This window comes from Miniopterus schreibersii, assembly GCF_964146895.1.
Source record: "Miniopterus schreibersii genome assembly, chromosome: 9".
NCBI classification, from domain to species: domain Eukaryota; kingdom Metazoa; phylum Chordata; class Mammalia; order Chiroptera; family Miniopteridae; genus Miniopterus; species Miniopterus schreibersii.
In genome coordinates this window covers 71,718,467-71,737,476 of record NC_138118.1, presented here as the reverse complement: position 1 = coordinate 71,737,476, position 19,010 = coordinate 71,718,467, and the positions used below count along the sequence as shown (strand labels likewise).

General features: G+C 36.3%; 1 protein-coding gene across 4 annotated transcripts in view; it reads right to left on the bottom strand.

The window, feature by feature from the left end:
- The window catches only part of SP4 (Sp4 transcription factor), a 50,439-nt gene that overhangs the window by 19,083 nt on the left and 12,346 nt on the right, over positions 1 to 19,010 (bottom strand). For 3 of the 4 annotated variants that reach the window (XM_081147820.1, XM_081147821.1, XM_081147822.1), the window contains exon 4: positions 399 to 627. The exons of the other annotated variant lie outside the window; for it this stretch is intronic. In XM_081147820.1, coding sequence (XP_081003946.1) covers positions 399 to 627 — 229 coding nt within the window. The remainder of the gene's footprint in view (positions 1 to 398; positions 628 to 19,010) is intronic. 4 annotated transcript variants of the gene reach the window in all.

The following is a 19,010-nucleotide window of genomic DNA, read 5'->3' as shown; positions in this document are numbered from 1 at the left end:
GAAAATGGCTAAATAATACAGGGTTTCTTTTGGGGGTGACAAAAATGTGCTAAAACTAGTTGTGGTAATGGATGCACAACTGTGAATACATTAAAAACTACTGAAATGTACACTTTAAATGACTGAATTGTATGGTATGTGAATTTTATGTCAATAAAGTTATTTAAAATTTTTACATGATAAGTGAAAAAAAGTAAACAATTGCAAGAAAGTATAAGGTACAAGGTGCAGAACCATTCCTAGAACAGCTCAATTTAATCCACTTCATAACAATGCTATACCTCACTTTCTGGATTACAAAGCTAGTTATGTTCTAATGAACAAAGTACTCAACCAATAGCTTGGTTTCAACTATTTTATGCCTTCCAGAGAGACACAGTTGGTAATAGAGCATTTACCTTCCTTCTCCTTCCCTACAATTCGGACAGGAACAGGCAACTCTTCGAAGCCTCTTGCCAGGCTGTACCTCTTGATCAGAAGCTTGCTGGCCTTGCTGCAAATGCACTTGTGTGAGTTGGTCAGGACTAACAGCACCTATCGTTGCATTAGCAATTCCTCCAACTGCTACAGTTACAGGAGCTATTGTAGCTTGTTGGACTTTTACGCCATCTTGTCCTTGCTGCTGACCTAAAAATGGGGAGGAAAAGAGTATGTTTTCTAGTCCTTCTAAAAAGGGAAACAATAATTTCAATGTAAACATTATAAAACCTAACATATTTGTTCTAACAGATAATCTATGTAAAGTACAAAAGCAAAAGGGTTAATAATGGCTTATACTATGCCAATCCTCCTAAAATATAGTATATTTACTTTAGTAGCTCAGGCTGTCTCTATAGCTGGTTGGTGGTACTATATACATAAATCATCTAACCCTCTTGTGGCTTAATTTCTCCATCTGTAAAATGAAGATAATAATACTTGCCACCTACCTACCTCACTGAAGTGCTGTGAGGATTCGAGACATTATTTGAAAAGCACTTTGAGATCCTCAGATGAAAGATGCTATATAAATACAAAGCATTATTATTACCATTTCCACAGTAAGCAACATATCTCATTCACTCCAAGAAAATGAATGAAAAGTAACTAAAAAGATTAAGTTTTATGGACATTTCTCATTCCTAAATACTTCAAATTAAGCAACCATCTCTTTATTGATGAGTCTTTTTTTATTATACACACTGATTAGTTTTTTAAAATGCAAAACCACCCATGTTTATTACATACTGTTACTATAATCATAAAACAGACATTTAGGATATTGTTACTTTGTTCACTCATTTTATATAGCTTAGACTTCACCTCTCAGGTTAGCACATATACCAAGTTGGCTTCTTCACTTAGGGAAAAATATGATAAATAATACACAACGTGACCAAAAAAAATAGCTATTTACATGGCACGTCAGTATGCTTTATAATTATCCTTTCTTTCACTACAGTCTGCTTTCTCCCCATCAGGTCCATGTGGGAATAGAAAGTATATGAACGGACAGAAAACACCTATTTATAAAGGAATGCTCCCACCTCAAGGAGTTGATGTAAGGATTAAAAAAGTTAATTTTTACAAACCCTTTATCACTGTGCCCAGCACAGACTTATTCATTACATGTTAGCTACTGTTACTACTGAATAAAATATGGTAGCAGAAATAAACATGTGAGTACTGGGTAAAAAATAAAAGGGTTTATTTTAAAGCTGCATATGTAGTACTTTAACCATGCACAGCAACCAAGAAAAGACAATAATAATTAGCAAGTGAGAAAACACATTTTCTAAACAAAATTAAACCTCTCTTTCTGCCAGCCAAAGTCAATCTCACCCTCCTTGGTGTATTCACAGCACTTTGAAACCTTTGGTAGCACTGATAACTACAATACAAATAAAAAGTATGTATTGTATCACTGTTTTAGTAAGGATACACATTGTAGTTCTTCTACTAAGTTTAAATTTTTGTTCACCTTTGAATTAACATGGTGTGACAGGAGAAACAATGCAAGTAAAGTCAGAGGTTGTAAGTTCATGTCCCGTTTGGTGACTCTACCTAGAGATCACCGAACTGAGGAGTTTCCTCAACTCTAATAATGCTGACCTCCCTAAAATTCCTGCCCCCTACCTACTTCAGAGAGTTGCTTATGAAGATCAAGTTGCTTTCCTAATGGGTCAAGACTTTGTGAGGTGTAAAGCAATACATAAATGTAAAGTAAAATTATTATGCCTCATTGTAGCTTTTGATCACATATAAGTTTTATATATTGAGTAAAACCAGATTCCTTAAGAATTATCTTGGCTGAGCAAACTGTGCAAACTATTTGTGCATCTAGAGGCACAGTGATACATATACTCCGTTTACCGCAAAATGCATTGCTGGAAACGGGAGTTCTATTTGAACCAGCACTACATAGTCTTTATAGCTTGGCGCCATGGTGTTGCAGGTATTTTAAGTTGGCAAGTATTCTTTACATCTCCTGAAGTCATGAGATATTTCTGGCCATAATTTTTCCAGCCACTGTTCATACAACAGTTGGTCATTCCTTTCAGGTTGCAATGGTATTTAAGATGCCCTCCATTAAGTCAAAACTGCTAGGGATCCCTGGCTGTTCACTCCCCTCAGATCCCTTGACCATCTCCTCGAGCCTCCATGTTACAAGCATTTATTTGTTCAGTACCTAGACAACTTAGGAAGTTATTGCAACAACTAACACTAAGCATATCATATTTGAATTTATATATGTAAGCCTGACAACTCTCCTGACTTCTTCACCTAGATGTTCCAGACTACTCTGATCATATCACTTCTACGCACAGTAACTTTCAGTCATTCCCCAATGACCAAAGTCTGGCATTCAAAGGATTCCACCTCAAGGACTTCACTCCTGACTCACAGACTTCTTCCTAATGGCCAGATCCAGTGTGCATTTTCTCAATGAGCATTACAAGATTGCTCGGTAGCATTTGACACCACTGACCACTCTATCCTTGAAAATTGAACACTTCTCTAACCACACCCACACTGATGTTTTTCCAAGCTACTCCTCAGGGTACTGACTTCTCTTACTCTAATTCTCTCCGTGGGTTATCTCATCCACTTTCATAACTTGTACTACCATGTGTATGTAAGCTGATGTCTTTCAAATCTGTCCCCTCTGCTCAAATACCTCTCATGAATGTCATACTCTTATTGTTATCTACCAGGGCACATTTCCACCCAGATTTTTCACAGGCAACCTGTCTAGGAATCAGACAGCTTATCCCACTCTCTGAAACTAGCTCTTTCTCACTGTCCAAATAGAAAACTTGGAAGTCATTCTTGACTTCCCTTCATCCCTTGCAACAACAGTAGCTATCACTTTATACTTACTTTACTGGATGTCTTACATATATTATTAACTCCTCACGTCCCTATGGCTGTCCCAATTTTAAGTTGAGAAAACGGAGGTTCTGGGAGGTACACAAACACCCAAGTCATGAAAAAGCTAAGTGACAGAGCTGGGATTTGAACCCAGTTCTAGCTAACTCCAAATGTTCTTTCTGCCATATACATTACTTGTTGAGTCTACCTTTTCAGAATATCTCAAATCTGTCCACTTCCTCCATCCTTACTGCCTCTACATTAGTACAGGTTCTTATCACCAGTTTTGCCCTTTCCAATCTCCATATTGCAGATAGAAACTGGCTCCCTTCAAATCAATGAGCCCTCAATGAATTCATTGGTCAACACTTCTTAGCATAAATCTCTTCATAATCTAGCTCTTGCTTACTTTTATAGCTTCAACTCTTGACACTCCTCCTTCATTCCCACTTTCAACACCAGCTACAGTGAACTCCTATTTCCTCTAATGTTCCATGCTTGAGCGTCTCTGGGCCTTTGAATAATATAATTGTAAGTTAATACATTTTCTCATCCCAAATCTCCATTTCCTTTGGTCTGACAAAAGCCAACTCACCTTACAGAACTCAGTGCATGTGTCATTCCCTTTGGGGAGTCCTGATAAAGGCTTCTGTAAATCTAAGTCAGACATCTTTTTTCTCTTTTCCATTAATATCCTCTGCATAATTTTATCATATCAATGGACAAACTATATGGTGAATTCATACAGTAAATGCTTGTTTATTTTGTCTTTCCCACTAGATTGTATACTCTTGTCTTTGAGGAGCTATATATACCTCGCTTCATTTTCCATTCCTAAAAGTGTATTGCTTGGGTATGTTAAGACTTACAAACAGCGCAGCCGGGCATGGCTCAGCAGTTGAGCGTCAACCTAGGATCCAAGCGATCAGGGTTCGATTCCTGGTCAGGGCACATGCCCGGGTTGCGGGCTTGATCAACGACTCTCTCATCACTGATGTTTCTATCTCTGTCTCTCCCTCTCCTTTCCTCACTCTGAAATCAATAAAGATATATTAAAAAAAAAACAAAAAACTTACAAATGACTGGCCATGTGATAATGGATGCTGTCACTGTGTCGAGTTAAAATTATAGAAATCTGTCCTAAAGTGTAACTTTTTAATTTTTTAAAAAAGTTGTTATTGATTTCAGAGAGAGGAAGGGAGGGGGGAAGAGAGAGAAAAATCAATGAGAGAGAGAGTGTCATTGATCGGCTGACTCCTGCATGCCCCCTACTGGGGGATCTAGCCCATAACCTGGGCATGTGCCCTGACCAGGAATGGAACTGTGACCTCCTGGTTCACAAATCAACACTCAACTGCTGAACCACGCTGGCTGGGCTAAAGTGCAAATTTTTAAAATTAAATGAACTGGACATAGCATGAATTACCAACTAGACAAATTTGCATTACTGAGACTACTACTAGTTATAATTCAATCAGGAAAGTGAGAAGTAAAATAAAAAATAAACACAGGAAAAAGCTCTTACCTAAGAGAAACAGTTGGTTTGTAGGAATGACTTTTGAGTTCAATTTATCAAGTAATAATTGGTAAAGATGTTAAAAAACGTGTAAGAAGCTGTGCCAATGACAGTGCTGGTGATAATGGGGAAGATAAGTTATTATGGAAACAAACTATGTGTTTATAGCTATAAAGCACTTATTATTGAAATGTCTGGAGGAAAAAAGTTATTAATGTTCTTCTTAAACTCTAGCCTCTAACCTGTATGTTACTACATTGAAACTGTTTTATTTATAACATAATTTTACAAATAACTCAAATTCCTTGGTAAAGTAATCTCTTCCCTCCATGCTGTGAGAGGTAAAAGCACTCCAAGGCTGTCTGGAGCAACTAAGCCATCTTTCTTATTCCTTTCTTTTTTTGTTCTGTTCCCTTTTTTCAAATATAGAAACTGGGCCCAGTTAATGGGGGGCAGTTTGTTTGCAGGTGGCATATGAGATTGCTAGATACTCAAAAACATCTACAATGGGTATTTGGGAGAAAATCTTTTGTTTCTTGTACATTTCCCTTTAGCACTAGTCTGTTACCTCAACACAGGAGTCAGATTTGAGACTCGTATTTAAGTTTAGAGGAAGAAGAGAAAGGAGATTTAACTATTCCATACAGAATAACCTAGTTCTCTGGATTTTGACGCATGGGGCCTATACCTAAGACAATAAAATATTACTCTGACTCAAATTTCAATACACTTTGCTCCATAGGAAACCTTAGGGATTGGCTGAGTTAGAATTTGAGTATTTCTCGTTTCTCTAATCAGATACCATCTTATTCCATCACAATATTAATCACAAATTACTTCTAGCAAAAGTTCCTCAGGACAGAGGACCTCTGTGTGGTTTTATGTCCTTTGGCTATCAAAGTTCCTAGCACACTAGAAGTACTACTCAATGAATATTTCTTAAATAAAGTGAATGGCAATCTAAAATGCACTTAAACACAGGAGCTTTATTAGATCTATTTTGACCCTATCAAAGAACACTTCAGGAAAGCCCTACTCTAAAACAGGAAAACTACCTAACCATATTAAATACAAATATCATACACACACACTTCAATAATACAATAAAAAATTACTTAACTTAAAAGCAGGCTGACAAGTTTTAGAGTTTATTTAAGCAAATATAGTTTGCAAATTATGCAAAAACATACAAAATACTCATTGAGTCATTACAATTAAATGTGCCTGTATAAGAACCCTGGAAAAGCAGTGGTAGAAACTCCCAAATCAATGTCCCAGACACTGGCAATACCCTAGTGTCATGGGGAAGTTAACAGACTTCCATAAATGCCTAGTTTAAAAAATATGTATGACACTGGCTCTTAAATAAGTTTAACTACTGAAGAGTGTCCAAGTCATTTTCTAGAGACCATGTTCCACGAAAAAAAATCTTGTTTATTTTCTTAACTTGCACCAGTTATTAATTGTACAATCTTATCATTAGAATAATGTTTTTAATGATAAAAATATCTGATGTTAGTTTGTAATAAAAATTTACATTTTCCTCCAAAATTATTGGGTTATAGAATATTATTAGGCAATTCTCAGAATACAAATTAACAATGGGCACACAAATAAAAGGACTCAATTTGTATATATTTTTCCTCCTCATAATTTAGGAGGTTGATGAGCAAATAATCCAATGTATAAAGCAGCTCCAGTTCATATATTCAGTTCAATTTACTACAATAAGCATTTACTGAGTGCCTCCCATGGGTCAGGAATACACAGATGAGTAAGGCAGGAGTTGGGAGAAAAGCCCAAAACAAAGATACACTTCTCTCTGACTTCTAGTCATTTCTATTTATTCTGGCCTTTATCCAGATTAAGGGTCACTCTTCTCAACTCTCTGTCCATACAGGGAAAAGTTTATGTTGTAGAAACCCTTCCCAGTAGGCAAACAACAGACCTGAGACAAATCCGAATACTTCCTTGAAACAGGATTGCAATGTTAAAAAAAAAACTTCTAATTTTCCCACATTCCATTCATTCTTTAATGAAATATACTCATTTAGAGGGTGGTAAAATCAAAGGAGTACCTGACTACCTCTACGTGGAATTTTAACACATTTAAAGCTTATTCCAGTTCTTTAGAGGTAAACAGAGTCACCAAACGTAGTCCTCAACTGATACGGCCTCTATCACAAACTTTATCCTACTTGAAGGCTCTCTCACTTCTTGAAAATAAAATTAAAGTTTTAATAACTTGAAATGTCTACAAACTGAAAATCTATGAAGGTTTTGAGGAAGGAAAAAGGAGTGCATAATCAAATCTGGGTTTTAGGAAAACTCTGGAATGTCAAGTATGTGACAGAAAAGCTAGAGGCAGAGAAGCCAGTTAAAAAGCTATTTAACCTTCTGGATCAGGGGTGGGGAACCTTTTTTCTGCCAAGGGCCATTTGGATATTTAAAACATCATTCGAGGGCCATACAAAATTATCAACTTAAAAATTAGCCATGAAAAAAGCTCCTAGATTTATTGAATTTCGAGTCCCACCTGCAGTTGCCTTGGCAGGGCCAGGCCGAATGATTTGGGCCCGTGTGCTGGACGTTCCCTACCCCTGGTTCTAGATAATGGGGTCCAGAAAAAGAGCACTGACAATAGAAAGGAAAAACTAGATATAGGAATAATAATTATTTTAAGTAGCTGCTGGCACTTAGTGAAAACTGTTCTTTGTTCTAAGCACTGTGCAAAGCACTTTACATGTATTATTCCACTAAAGTAACGCAATTATTACAACTGTACAGTTGAGGACACTCAAATCTAAAGAAACATTTGATCAAGATTTAAGTGGCAAAGCCAAGAATTGAATCAAGGTCTAATTCCAAGGTTCAGGTATAAAACTACAAAGGATGGTTAAAATCACTATTATAAAGATATAATCAGATAATTCTGGTCAGGGTCACAAGGAGGATGGTGAGCCACTGACTAAGACAAACAGATCCAGGAGGGGAAGCAGGTTGGAAACAAAAATCAGTTCTACACTTTCAAGGTGTTTCCCAGAAAACAGAACCCAGCTCAAACTGTCATCATTAGAACTGCTCCACCTCCAAGATGTAAGCCCCACACTGCCTCCTCTCTGACCACTGTCATTGCACCTTCTGTCATTCCTCCTCCCAACACTTCTGAACGTCATCTTCATCCACACCTGGTCTTCTAGTCCCTGGACACACATTCTCAATCCAGCAATCCTCTGGCTTCATTTGGCATTCTTTGCTAATACCTTGCCTCTTTGAACTTCTGCTGTATCTGGTGGTAATTCGCCTCAAAAAACAATCTGATTTCATCTCCTACTGCTTCAAAAAACATATTCAGCTTTCTCTCTAATTTCCATTGTCTCTCCAGCACTTCTCTCTTCGCTACCTTTATGTCCCTACTGAACCAATCTCCTTGTAACTAGACTAGTCTCCTGTCCTCCATGTCCACACTATGCAATCTAAAACGTAAATTTGATCATGATAGTTCACTTCGTAAGGTCCCTGAAAGGCTCCCCATTGCTTTTAGGATAACATTTAATTCCTTATTATGGCAAGGGAAGAATCTCTACAACCTGGGCCCCCTGCCATCACGACCATAGCACATGAACTTTTGGTCTGATCACATGGAACTATCTGTAGTTCTCTGATCCCATCATACTATTACATGACTCTGACCTTTTGCCTGGAATATCCTCTCTCTGCCAACCTGGCTAATTTCTAGTCATTCTACCTGAGCTATCCTGTATCACCTCCTCGAGGAAACCTTCCTCACAAATTTCCTCATATGATTACATAGTACACTTCTATGTTCCCATAGAAGACAGGTCCTTTTATTTAAAGCACTGTCACGCTGTATAACTAATCTGCTATCTAACCCCCAACATCCTTACTCCAATTATATACTTATATACTCTTTAATGTCTTCTTTAGTATTGTGGTGTAGATACCTAGCACAGTACTTGGCAAATAATAGGCCCTCAATAGGTATTTACTAAATGAATGAACATAATCACGGTCTGCCTTTATCAGCCCCCCAAAATATTTTCCTCCTCCTGTTTTCATCAAACTCTTTCAAAATGTATGCTTGGTCAATAGTTTCAGCACTCACTCATCAATTTAAATGCTTTCAGTTTTGCTGCAGCACTTCTTCAGCTTTATAAAATTATACTGTCCTACAGAACTTTCTGCAATAATAAAAATGTACTTTATCAAGGCTGTCCAATACTCAGCCTCTAGCCACATGTGGCTGTGAGCTATTGAAGTGTGGTTAGTACAACTGAGGAAATATATTTTTAATATCAATTAATTTTACTTTAAATAGTCACATGTGGCTGCACTGGTTCTCAGTGACTTCTTCCTGTTCTTAATTCCAGTATCACTACCTTTTACCATTCAGTTTGCTTTTGGTATATGCCACTGCACTTCTATGTACTATCTTTAATTTTAATGAACATTCTGACTTGTCAACTAAAACAGAAATTTCTTATATCATCTTTATGTTCTAGGAACTTAGTTCTGTTCCTACACTTAGTAGGAACTTAAGGAATAATCACACAAAAAGACATGTATCTGAGAGGCTGCAAGTAACAAGAAAAGGAGAAAATCAGGACCAAGGCCACTAGCAACTAAATAGGTAAAAATAGGAAAATAAGAGGGGGAAAAACAATTTGACGTGAGAGCAGAAAATATGGGCAAAGGCAATCACAGAATCAGGTATTAGTATACTAACCATCTAAAAACAGCAAAATCTTACAACAGTAATCATCAAATGACTCTTAGGGTTTTTCTGTTTTATAGGCAGTTCATCCGAAAAAGCAATGTTCAAAATAAATAGGTAAAACATAGGGTTTGTATTTTATCTTTTTTTCACCTACAATGGTATTTATTTAATGAAATCTGATATATCAAGGCAAACTATTGGCTTGTGCAGGTGGGTTTGAGGATTCCCAAAACATTAGAATGATAGCGTTAATTGCATAAAAGTTTATAGCTGATCTGTCCAGCCCTGGAAATACAGAACTGGCATTCAGTGCTACGAGGGTACAGTATGCCCTGTCAGTTCTTAGGGTCACAGCTTAAAATAGTTGCATAGTTCAGGGCCAAGAGAGGCTAGGCAAACACTGTTAGGCTGTCATGGATCAGTCTAACCCCACAGATGACTATTTTAAGCTACATCTCTAAACAGCAAATGGAACAACCAGAAAATACTAGCTTTCTACTTTCAAGTGTGGATGAACTAACCACAGATTTTCTCTGAAAACGTGCAGGGATCATTCTAACCACATAAGAGCCATCCTATATCCTCAAGCATGCAGTCCAGGCCCGTGTTCAGTTGTAGGGAATTCAGTTCTAATCGTCTCCTTCACTTGCAACTACGATGAGGGGAGTATGAGCACACCTTTGGGGGGAGGGAGGGGAGGAATTTTTAAAAATTATATTGACTATCTTGGACACAAATAACATTTGGCATATTTAGGGGCAGGAGAAGATTAGAACACAAGCAAAGAAACAGTTTTATTCACTTACATGAATTTACAACCTGATTAACTTTTTAAAAACCTCCTTTATTAGAGTATAGCACAGTCAATTTCCTTATAGTCACCAATATTGTAATAGTTAGGTATGGTGCCAGGGGGAACACTTTGTAAAGTATACGACTGCCTAACTACTATGCTGTACACCTGAAACTGATACAAAACAATACTGAATGTAAACTATAATTGAAAACCATTTTTTAAAGAAAAACTCATTTATAAAACTAAACCTTAAGAGACAGATAGAACTGCTTATGCATTTGACAGAAGAAATTAAAACAATTTAAAGATGTGTACAGAAAACAACAAAAATAAACTTCACTGTAAAATTATAATCAAAGCTTAATTCTTTTAACAAATGATTTCTACATTTCCTATTCAAAATAGTTATAAGAACTCCTAAGTTAAGCTATTTTGTCCCTTTAATTTCTTCATCACAATAAAGCCACAAAAGGCCATGAATTTACAATACCTTTACTATTTTACAAACAAGTGGTTTGTTTCATTAACTGCTCACAGCTAAGATATCTTAGTATTATTTTCACATATGTGCATTTAACTGACGGGAAATAAAATATATAAAGTAAAAGAACTAATAGGAAACAAAACAGAACAGCAGATCACATTCATGTCCCTTTCCCTTTTGACACATTAGAGAGGTTAATATTTTACATTTCTATTTTGCTGTCCCTTGGAAAAATTCAATGTGCTTTATCAGCTTGGGCAGACAATGATCTATTTATTATCAAATATTCTTGCCTGTTTACCCTTGATGATTCTAAAAAAGAAAGGGATATGCAACTGTTCTTATTTCTAGATCTAGCAAATACTATATAAACTTACAGAATGGCTTGAAAAATGCAACAAAACGACATTTGGTTACATTTTTTAGAAAACTTAAAATATTACTGATTTAAGTTCTTCCAAAGGCTGCCAGTAGATTGTATCACATAAAAATTCTAGTTTTAATAAGTAGACAAAGAATTGTGGCTGATTTTAAAACCCTAAACAAAAATATACAAAATATGGCCAGATTTACAGTGCCTAGAGTATGGCCATCCAGAGGAGTATCTAACATTTCAGTATGAAAAGGGACTATAATGCTAAAACACATGAAAAAACTTGGATGCTTAATGTAACTTTCAGTAGCAGTTACAAAACACAAAGTCACTGTAAAACTGAAACATGTCATTAAATAAAATCAAGAGACTTTATAGTACTATAGAATATTGAACTTTTCATACTATCAGGGGACTGATAAAATGATCATCTTTTATTCAATTACCAAAAAAGACAAAAGCATTCCAACATGGTGAAATCCAAAGTGTCTGCTTACTACAGCTGAGTAATAAATACTAGTCCTTAAAACAACTGACAAGTTTTAAAAAATTCCCATATACTCATAGAAAATGGAATGAAATAATTAAATATAAAACAATTTTTTCCAGAAGAGCTCTGCACCTACTTAGACAAATATTTACGAAGCAAGGCACTGTCAATGCACACTGGAGGAAGTCAAGATGATCATGGTACTATTTATTAGAAGTAGTACAGTGGACCATTATTTAGCTCCCATTTATAGCTGTTTATTTTTCACTACAAAACCTGAAAGTTGTGGCAACAAGAACACCTCAGGGCCTCCAACAGACCAGGTATAAGAGCTGGCAAGAAAAGAGTACACAGTAAATATGGCAGAGGACGGAAAAATGTTTTAAAATCCAGGAGTCCCCTCGCTGGCTGGGTAACTCAGTTGGTTAGAATGTCGTCCTGATACGCCAAGGCTGCAGGTACAATCTCTGGTCAGGGCACAAAGGAGCAACCAATGAATGGATAAATAAGTAAAACAACAAATGGACATTTCTTTCTCTCTTTCTCTCTCAAATCAATAAAAAACAAATAAAATAAATCCAAGAGTTCTAAACAAATCAGATTATTCTACATCATACTTCCATGATTTAATGTACTATATAGAAGCTGCTAAGTGCTTTATTCTATGATCAAAAACTATAATTTCTCTTAGTTAGTGTATCAGAGGATCCCCGGGAAGCAGCGAACATGCAACTCTAGAACAAGCTACGAGGAAGGTAGTATATGAAAGATTTTTATGGACGGACTTAAATTTAACATCCTTCCTCAATATTATACCCTGCTTAATTACTTTCTTCAAATGTGGAAAACCAAACTTGATCCAGTATTTATAGAAAGACCCAACAATACAGAACACAGCAGGAAACTATTTACCTATTAATAATGTATCTATCAAAAACACACAAAAGTCCACTAAGAAAAACTCACTTAAATTTCTACCTCATTTTTTGGTTAACATAATTCACTGGTCTCTCAACAATTTCTCCCCATATTTTCTCAGTTCATAGTATGATTATTTGATCCAGTCAAATTTAAGATAAAAATTCAAATACTAGAAAATGGTTAAAACAAAGCCCCTAGCTTACAGGTTGTTACAAGTTTCTAAGTTTGCAACATCAAAAACAAAATTAAAAAGAAAAAGAGAAAGAGCTGAGATACAAAAATGAGTGAATTTTAGACATAAATATCTAGATTCTATTATTTAAAAGTTTATGAAATACAATTTAAATAGCTATATTAAATTTCAGTTTAGTTAGATGAAAAAACTGTATCAACTGGAATAGTTACTTAGCAACCAAACCACGGCCACTTGGGACAGGAGAAAACAAAATTAACTTTATGACTATATTCCCTTGAGAGGGAAGAAACAAAAAAAATGTGCCTATAATTTTCTTCCTAATGAAAAAGCTTATGACATGTCTATTTAAGCCTCAAGGAGTTAGACCTGGGTTATCCTGGCTTTGCCAACAACTACAGATGTGGACTACATATCCACTTTGGGCCTCAGTTTTTTCACTTAGAAAGAGCTGACCAAAGCTGATCTATAAAGGTTGCTTAGAGATCAGAATTTCTGTCATTTTCTAATGAGGTTAAATAAAAAGTATTATGTACATACATACATATAAGTGTATATACACACAGACATATACACACACACAAACATTTATATCTCAATGCCATTCTGAATCTAAGTTACTTCTAAAGAAACCTTTAAATTTAACAGTATTTAATACTACTTCTTAATGATAAGACTACCGTAGGATTGAGTCAGTAGCTTACATTTTAAAATATAATGTATTAATAGAAATTCTGAGGTACAGTAAGACTGAGATGAGAAGATTGCCACTGAAAAGATAGTTTGTTATTCACAGTTCCCAAGAGGAGGGGGCACACCATGCCACAGGTGCCACACAGGGAAGTACCAGGGTTGTTAGGAGGCAGAGAGCAGGAGAAATTGCGAGCAAGAGCCTTTATTGAGGTTTCCACAGGAAGGAAAAGGAGAGGCAAGAGAAAGAGGCTTAGGATTGGCTAGTTCTAATAATTTCAGGAGGCTCCGGGGCATAAGGGCTGTTCCTAGTTGGTACCTGGCTCTGGGGTGGTGATTAGAGTAGGGGAACAGTGGCCTGAAGTGTAAGGGCTGACAAAGGATGTAGTTGGGGAGTGGGCTCTGACTTGGTTGGTTTGTATTTGAAAAACACATTCAAGGGGGAGTTGTTTACTATCTCTTGGATTTGGTTAATCCTGGAAGGGGCAGTCCCCCCGGAATCGGCAAGGCCCCAGATGTCAAAGTATCAGAATACAAAAAATAAAACCCATAAGTAACACACCTAATTAAGCTAAGTAATAGAGAAGTGTCATTTCTCCTGGATATTATTCAACACTCACTGTATACCAGCATCGCACTATATGCTGCAGATTTTAAAAAAAGGGCCATCTAATAGAAAATGAGACTGCAAAATGCTAAACACATACACATATTTATTTAGAAAAAGAGAATAAGAGCAAATTTATAAAAATTAACAATAGTTTACATTTATTTAGTGCTTTGGCATTTACAAAACATTTTCACACGTTACTCCATTTAATCTGCAGAAAAAACCTGTGCAGTAGGCAGCCTGTTATCTTCATTTTATAGTGATTATGACTAAGGCTCAAGAAAGCTAAAGGACATGCTCACATTACAGACCAGGGAACTGGAGCCTCATCTTGATTCTTGCCCTTTGCTATTTTCACCAGGGCCAAAATCTCCTTTATTTTAAGTTAAAGCTATAGTATGATTTATGTAGAAACAAATAGTTAGCTATTGCTAACCACTGGGGACTGATTACTCAGTGGTATTTACTGTAACAACTGGGTTAACATGTGGAAAAGCATGTAGGATTCTTAATAACTAATGAAACAAATTCCTTACTGGGAATACTTGTAGGTGGTATTTAAAGGCACAATTGTCTTTGTTTTTTGTTTTGTTTTCCCCCCAATTTATGTATAAAAGAGTGCTAGACCTCACAAAACCTTTTGAAGATATAATTTCCAAAACAGCTTTTATTTCACAGTAGTTGTGGGTGATTAAATATACACTTTTAAAAAAATTTCTATCATTTAAATTAACAAATGAAACCCAAGCAAATATTACATTAAAAATTCTTCTGAAATCCCCTTTTAAAAAATTCCTGTTTAGTCAGAGGCACTGATCTCTTTTCCCTTAGACTGTCAAATAAAAAAAATGACAACAGCCAACACAACCATCCAAAGTGAATGCCCTCTCTTGAACCATAAATATATAGGTCATATAATAGAATTGCATCTTATTGGTCATAGTGCATAATAAGGTTGCATCTGATTGGTTAATTCTTGGTACCAGAAATCCTTATGTACAAGTATAGGCACCTGAGTTTTTAAAAAGTCACTTTGGAACAAAAAGGGTGGGTAATTACTATTATTCTTTTTCTTTTTGTAAATAAGTCACAATTATACCTTTTTGTGTGTGTGTGTGTCAGATAGGCAAAAAATATAATATTTTTTGGTGTGCAACAGAATTTTCATAGTTTATGTGGGCCATAAGATGAAAAAGGCTAAAAATCGCTGTCCTAGAGAGTAAACAGCGTTCAGCTGAAGATATAGAAATGCATGCCTGCTGAATTTACTATAGTAGTTACCGTAAGATATTTAAAATAGTATTGCTTAGCTGTAAAGGTAGGTGATAGTTACCCTAGACCAGCCTTATAAAGTATTCTTGCTTACCAGCTGCCTAACATACTATATGACCTTATATGACCTTGGCCAAGATATTAACCTCTGACAGCCTTAGTATCCTATTCTATAAATTGCAGTCACCACCATTACCTTCTCTCTAGAATTGCAAAAATTAAATCAGTTAATGAACATAAAATATTAAGCACAGTGTCCGACACATAAGAGACAAACAATGAATTAATTCTACAAATATTCATAGAAAACACAGACATAGGAAGTATATACGGAGAGACAGTAAGTGGTAATGGTTCAAGAACAGGTTCTAGAAACAATGTGTTCAGATTATGTGGCCTTGAGCAAGTTCTTTACCACTCTAGGCCTCAGTTTTTGTACCTGATAATAACTTCCTGGGTGTTCTGAGGAGTAAATGAATTAATTTATCAAGTGCTGCTTACAGTATCTGGCATACTATAAACATGCAGTAAATGTGAGCCAAATATAAAATAAACATGAGGGTTAAAGAAGAACGCTTTTACTTCTTGTTTCATTCATGAAAGAAAATCATACGATTTCTTTCCCTACTAGAACATTACGGAAGTGGGAATTCAATCCCATGTTATTCAACTTTATAATGAATCCAAGACTCACACACAACACAGACACTGAGTACCTATTTGCTGACTAAATTTAACTGATATAGTCTGCCAGCAGGGAGTCCACGATGCGGATGGAAGTCTATCAAGAGGTTACTAATATAATTTATCTGCCGATCATTACAATCAATATAGATAATGACATCCTACTAATGAGGACGAAAGGTGAGAGAAATTCTAAAAATAAATATACAATGTGCTTTAACTTCATAAAACTGTATTAATAAAATCACAAATCAAATTACTGCTTCAACAAGCATATTATAGTTTTTAGTATTTATGACAAATATCTGTTCAATGTTAACATCTCAAATTGGTTCATATGCAGGCTTAACTATATGGGAATACATACAGAATTTACAGACTACTTTAAGTATAATTATTTCCCCTATATAAATCCAGTTACTATTCATCACCATATGCATCTAGTCTTTTCCCTCTTCTCCCTTAACTCCCTGGCCTAGACACCCTCAACTAGAACTGAACAGGATTTTCCACCTCCTCCCCCAACCCGACACCAGGCACAGGTACCCACTTACCACAGCACAGATCACTATCTGGTTCCTATACTCCTGTGCAAAAGCAGCTTCGTCTCTGTGAACAAAAAGCTATGGTAACTTGACTCATTATTTATAGAACTGTACTAAACCCTCTCTGATTGGCCACATTAAGAACAGAAACCACCTGAAAACTTTAAATATCTTCAATTTCTCTTATCAAAACTCCTGTCACTGCTAAGATTCTCACCTGCAACTGTCTACCAAAACATATGAAACAATCAGATGTAAGTTCCTCTTATTTCATTTTACTAATCACTTTTCCTTTTATGATCATAAACTCTCTCATTCCTTTTCAAATACGCATCTTGAATCTATTGTAAGGATCCATCCATCCCAGTCTCCTATGAAGTCAAAGTTCACCACCTGTGTCCTGTCCCCCTTATTCAATATCAGGGTATGTACTGAGCAATGTTCATCAATGTGTGAGAATATATATATATATACACACACACACACACACATATATATGAATGATAGCCCTTGCACAATTCCACTTTAATGTGTACTAATATCCCTTGATCCAAGCGTGAGTTCTGCAATGTTTATAGAAGACTCCTTAATTGAATTTCCAAACTGCATGTGAAGTCCAACATAACCTGAAATGACCCTTCTCATCCCAACCTGGCAAACTTTTAGTTATTCTTTATGGCCAAGTCCAGTTATCACCCTCTCCATGAAAACACTCCCAGAACCCTATAAGCAGAACTAGCTTTTCTTTTCTCTGGGCTTCTATAACAGTTCATTCATAGCTTCTACAAACCAAACACCACACTGTAATTTAATTAACTATATATTCATCATATTCCATTAAGTCTAAGATGCAAGCAATCATAAGAAAAAAAAAAATTCTTCTAATTAAACTGTGACATGCCCATGATTATAAGGTGCATTTCAATGTCAAAGATGTTAAAATGGGGGAGGGGGGGGGAGTTACATCTTAGAAGCGAAGAAATGCCATAACAGATCACATATTCCGCAAGAGCAGCCGGCACGCCTCATGCATCGGGTCTCTCAACGCCATCCATGCCTGAGTGCAGCAGAGAAAAAGAACAAGTGAACCTGCTACTTTTACCTAACCCATGACCATTTCTTTCCTGTCACCATTCTGTGTACAAAGAGCAGCTTTTTTTCCTTTTTATTAAATTGACTGGGGTGACACTGGTTAACCTAAAGAGAAATTAGACCACCTCTTTTTTGTATTAAGCAACTTCACTGCCATACCCACTCTAGAGGTCATTTTGAATTCATGACTAAATTTCTCCAACAACTTTTTTACTGGGTTTATAACTCTTCCACACTTTTATCTATAGAGAAATACTCTAATATTATTTGCAGCTCAGATCTTTCCCCTCAATCGCTTCCATCAACTAGATTCATGTTTTTCAAACGTATTTTTATTATTTTGGCAGAATCTTGTCTTCACACAGAATGTCAGGAAACAATCCAATGAGCACATCTTCTCTGGCCGAAGCCGGCTGTTCCCTTGGCATACCCTGAGATAATCTGAGAGACCACTGTGCATCTCCAGAGCAGAGACAGAGAACACCATGCCTTTTGTGAGCCATAAGCTTCCACGTGAAGGCTTTATGCTTTTCATTCCATGTTCAACCACTTGGCTGAAGACATCCTCTCTTCACCTCTCTATCCTCAAATCTCAAATTGTCCACTTTCCAATCTGATCTTGAAGGCGTTTCAAGTCTTATCTCTGTCACAGAAAGCCTTCCTTCCTTATTTACTCCAATCCAGTGATCTCACTTGTCTCTGAGCTTGTATACCCATTTTTCCACTCCTCAAAACCCAGTACTCAACTACTCACTCATATATTCAATAGCAGCTGCCATGTAATTGTTTCACATATGGAAGCCTTCTCTCTCCAACATAAGCATTCTTTTAAGACAGGTTAGTACATGCACAGCTTCACACAGACTGAGCACACAGAAGACACTTAGTTCTCACTATGCTGAAGCACACTGCTTCTTTTCCACCTGTAGATAACCTCTCCCCATATCCTTAATTGCACTTCAGCAAAGCTTTCAGATACTTCTTTATACAACACTCTCTTGTTTGCCTCTGAGATTGAACTCAAGCTAATATCCCTATCTAAAAAACTCATTCTTCCACTTTACTATTTCACATCCTTCCAGTGGGTCTTGCCATGTAGAGACTTTACCAGGTTACCAACTTCCATAGTTTTCAACATTCAAAGCCTTTTCCTACATAATATCTCATCTGATCTTTGCAACTCTATGAGGTAAAGGAGGAAGGAATGAATACCACTAATTTACAAATAAAAAAGGAATAAAGCTCCAATTATACC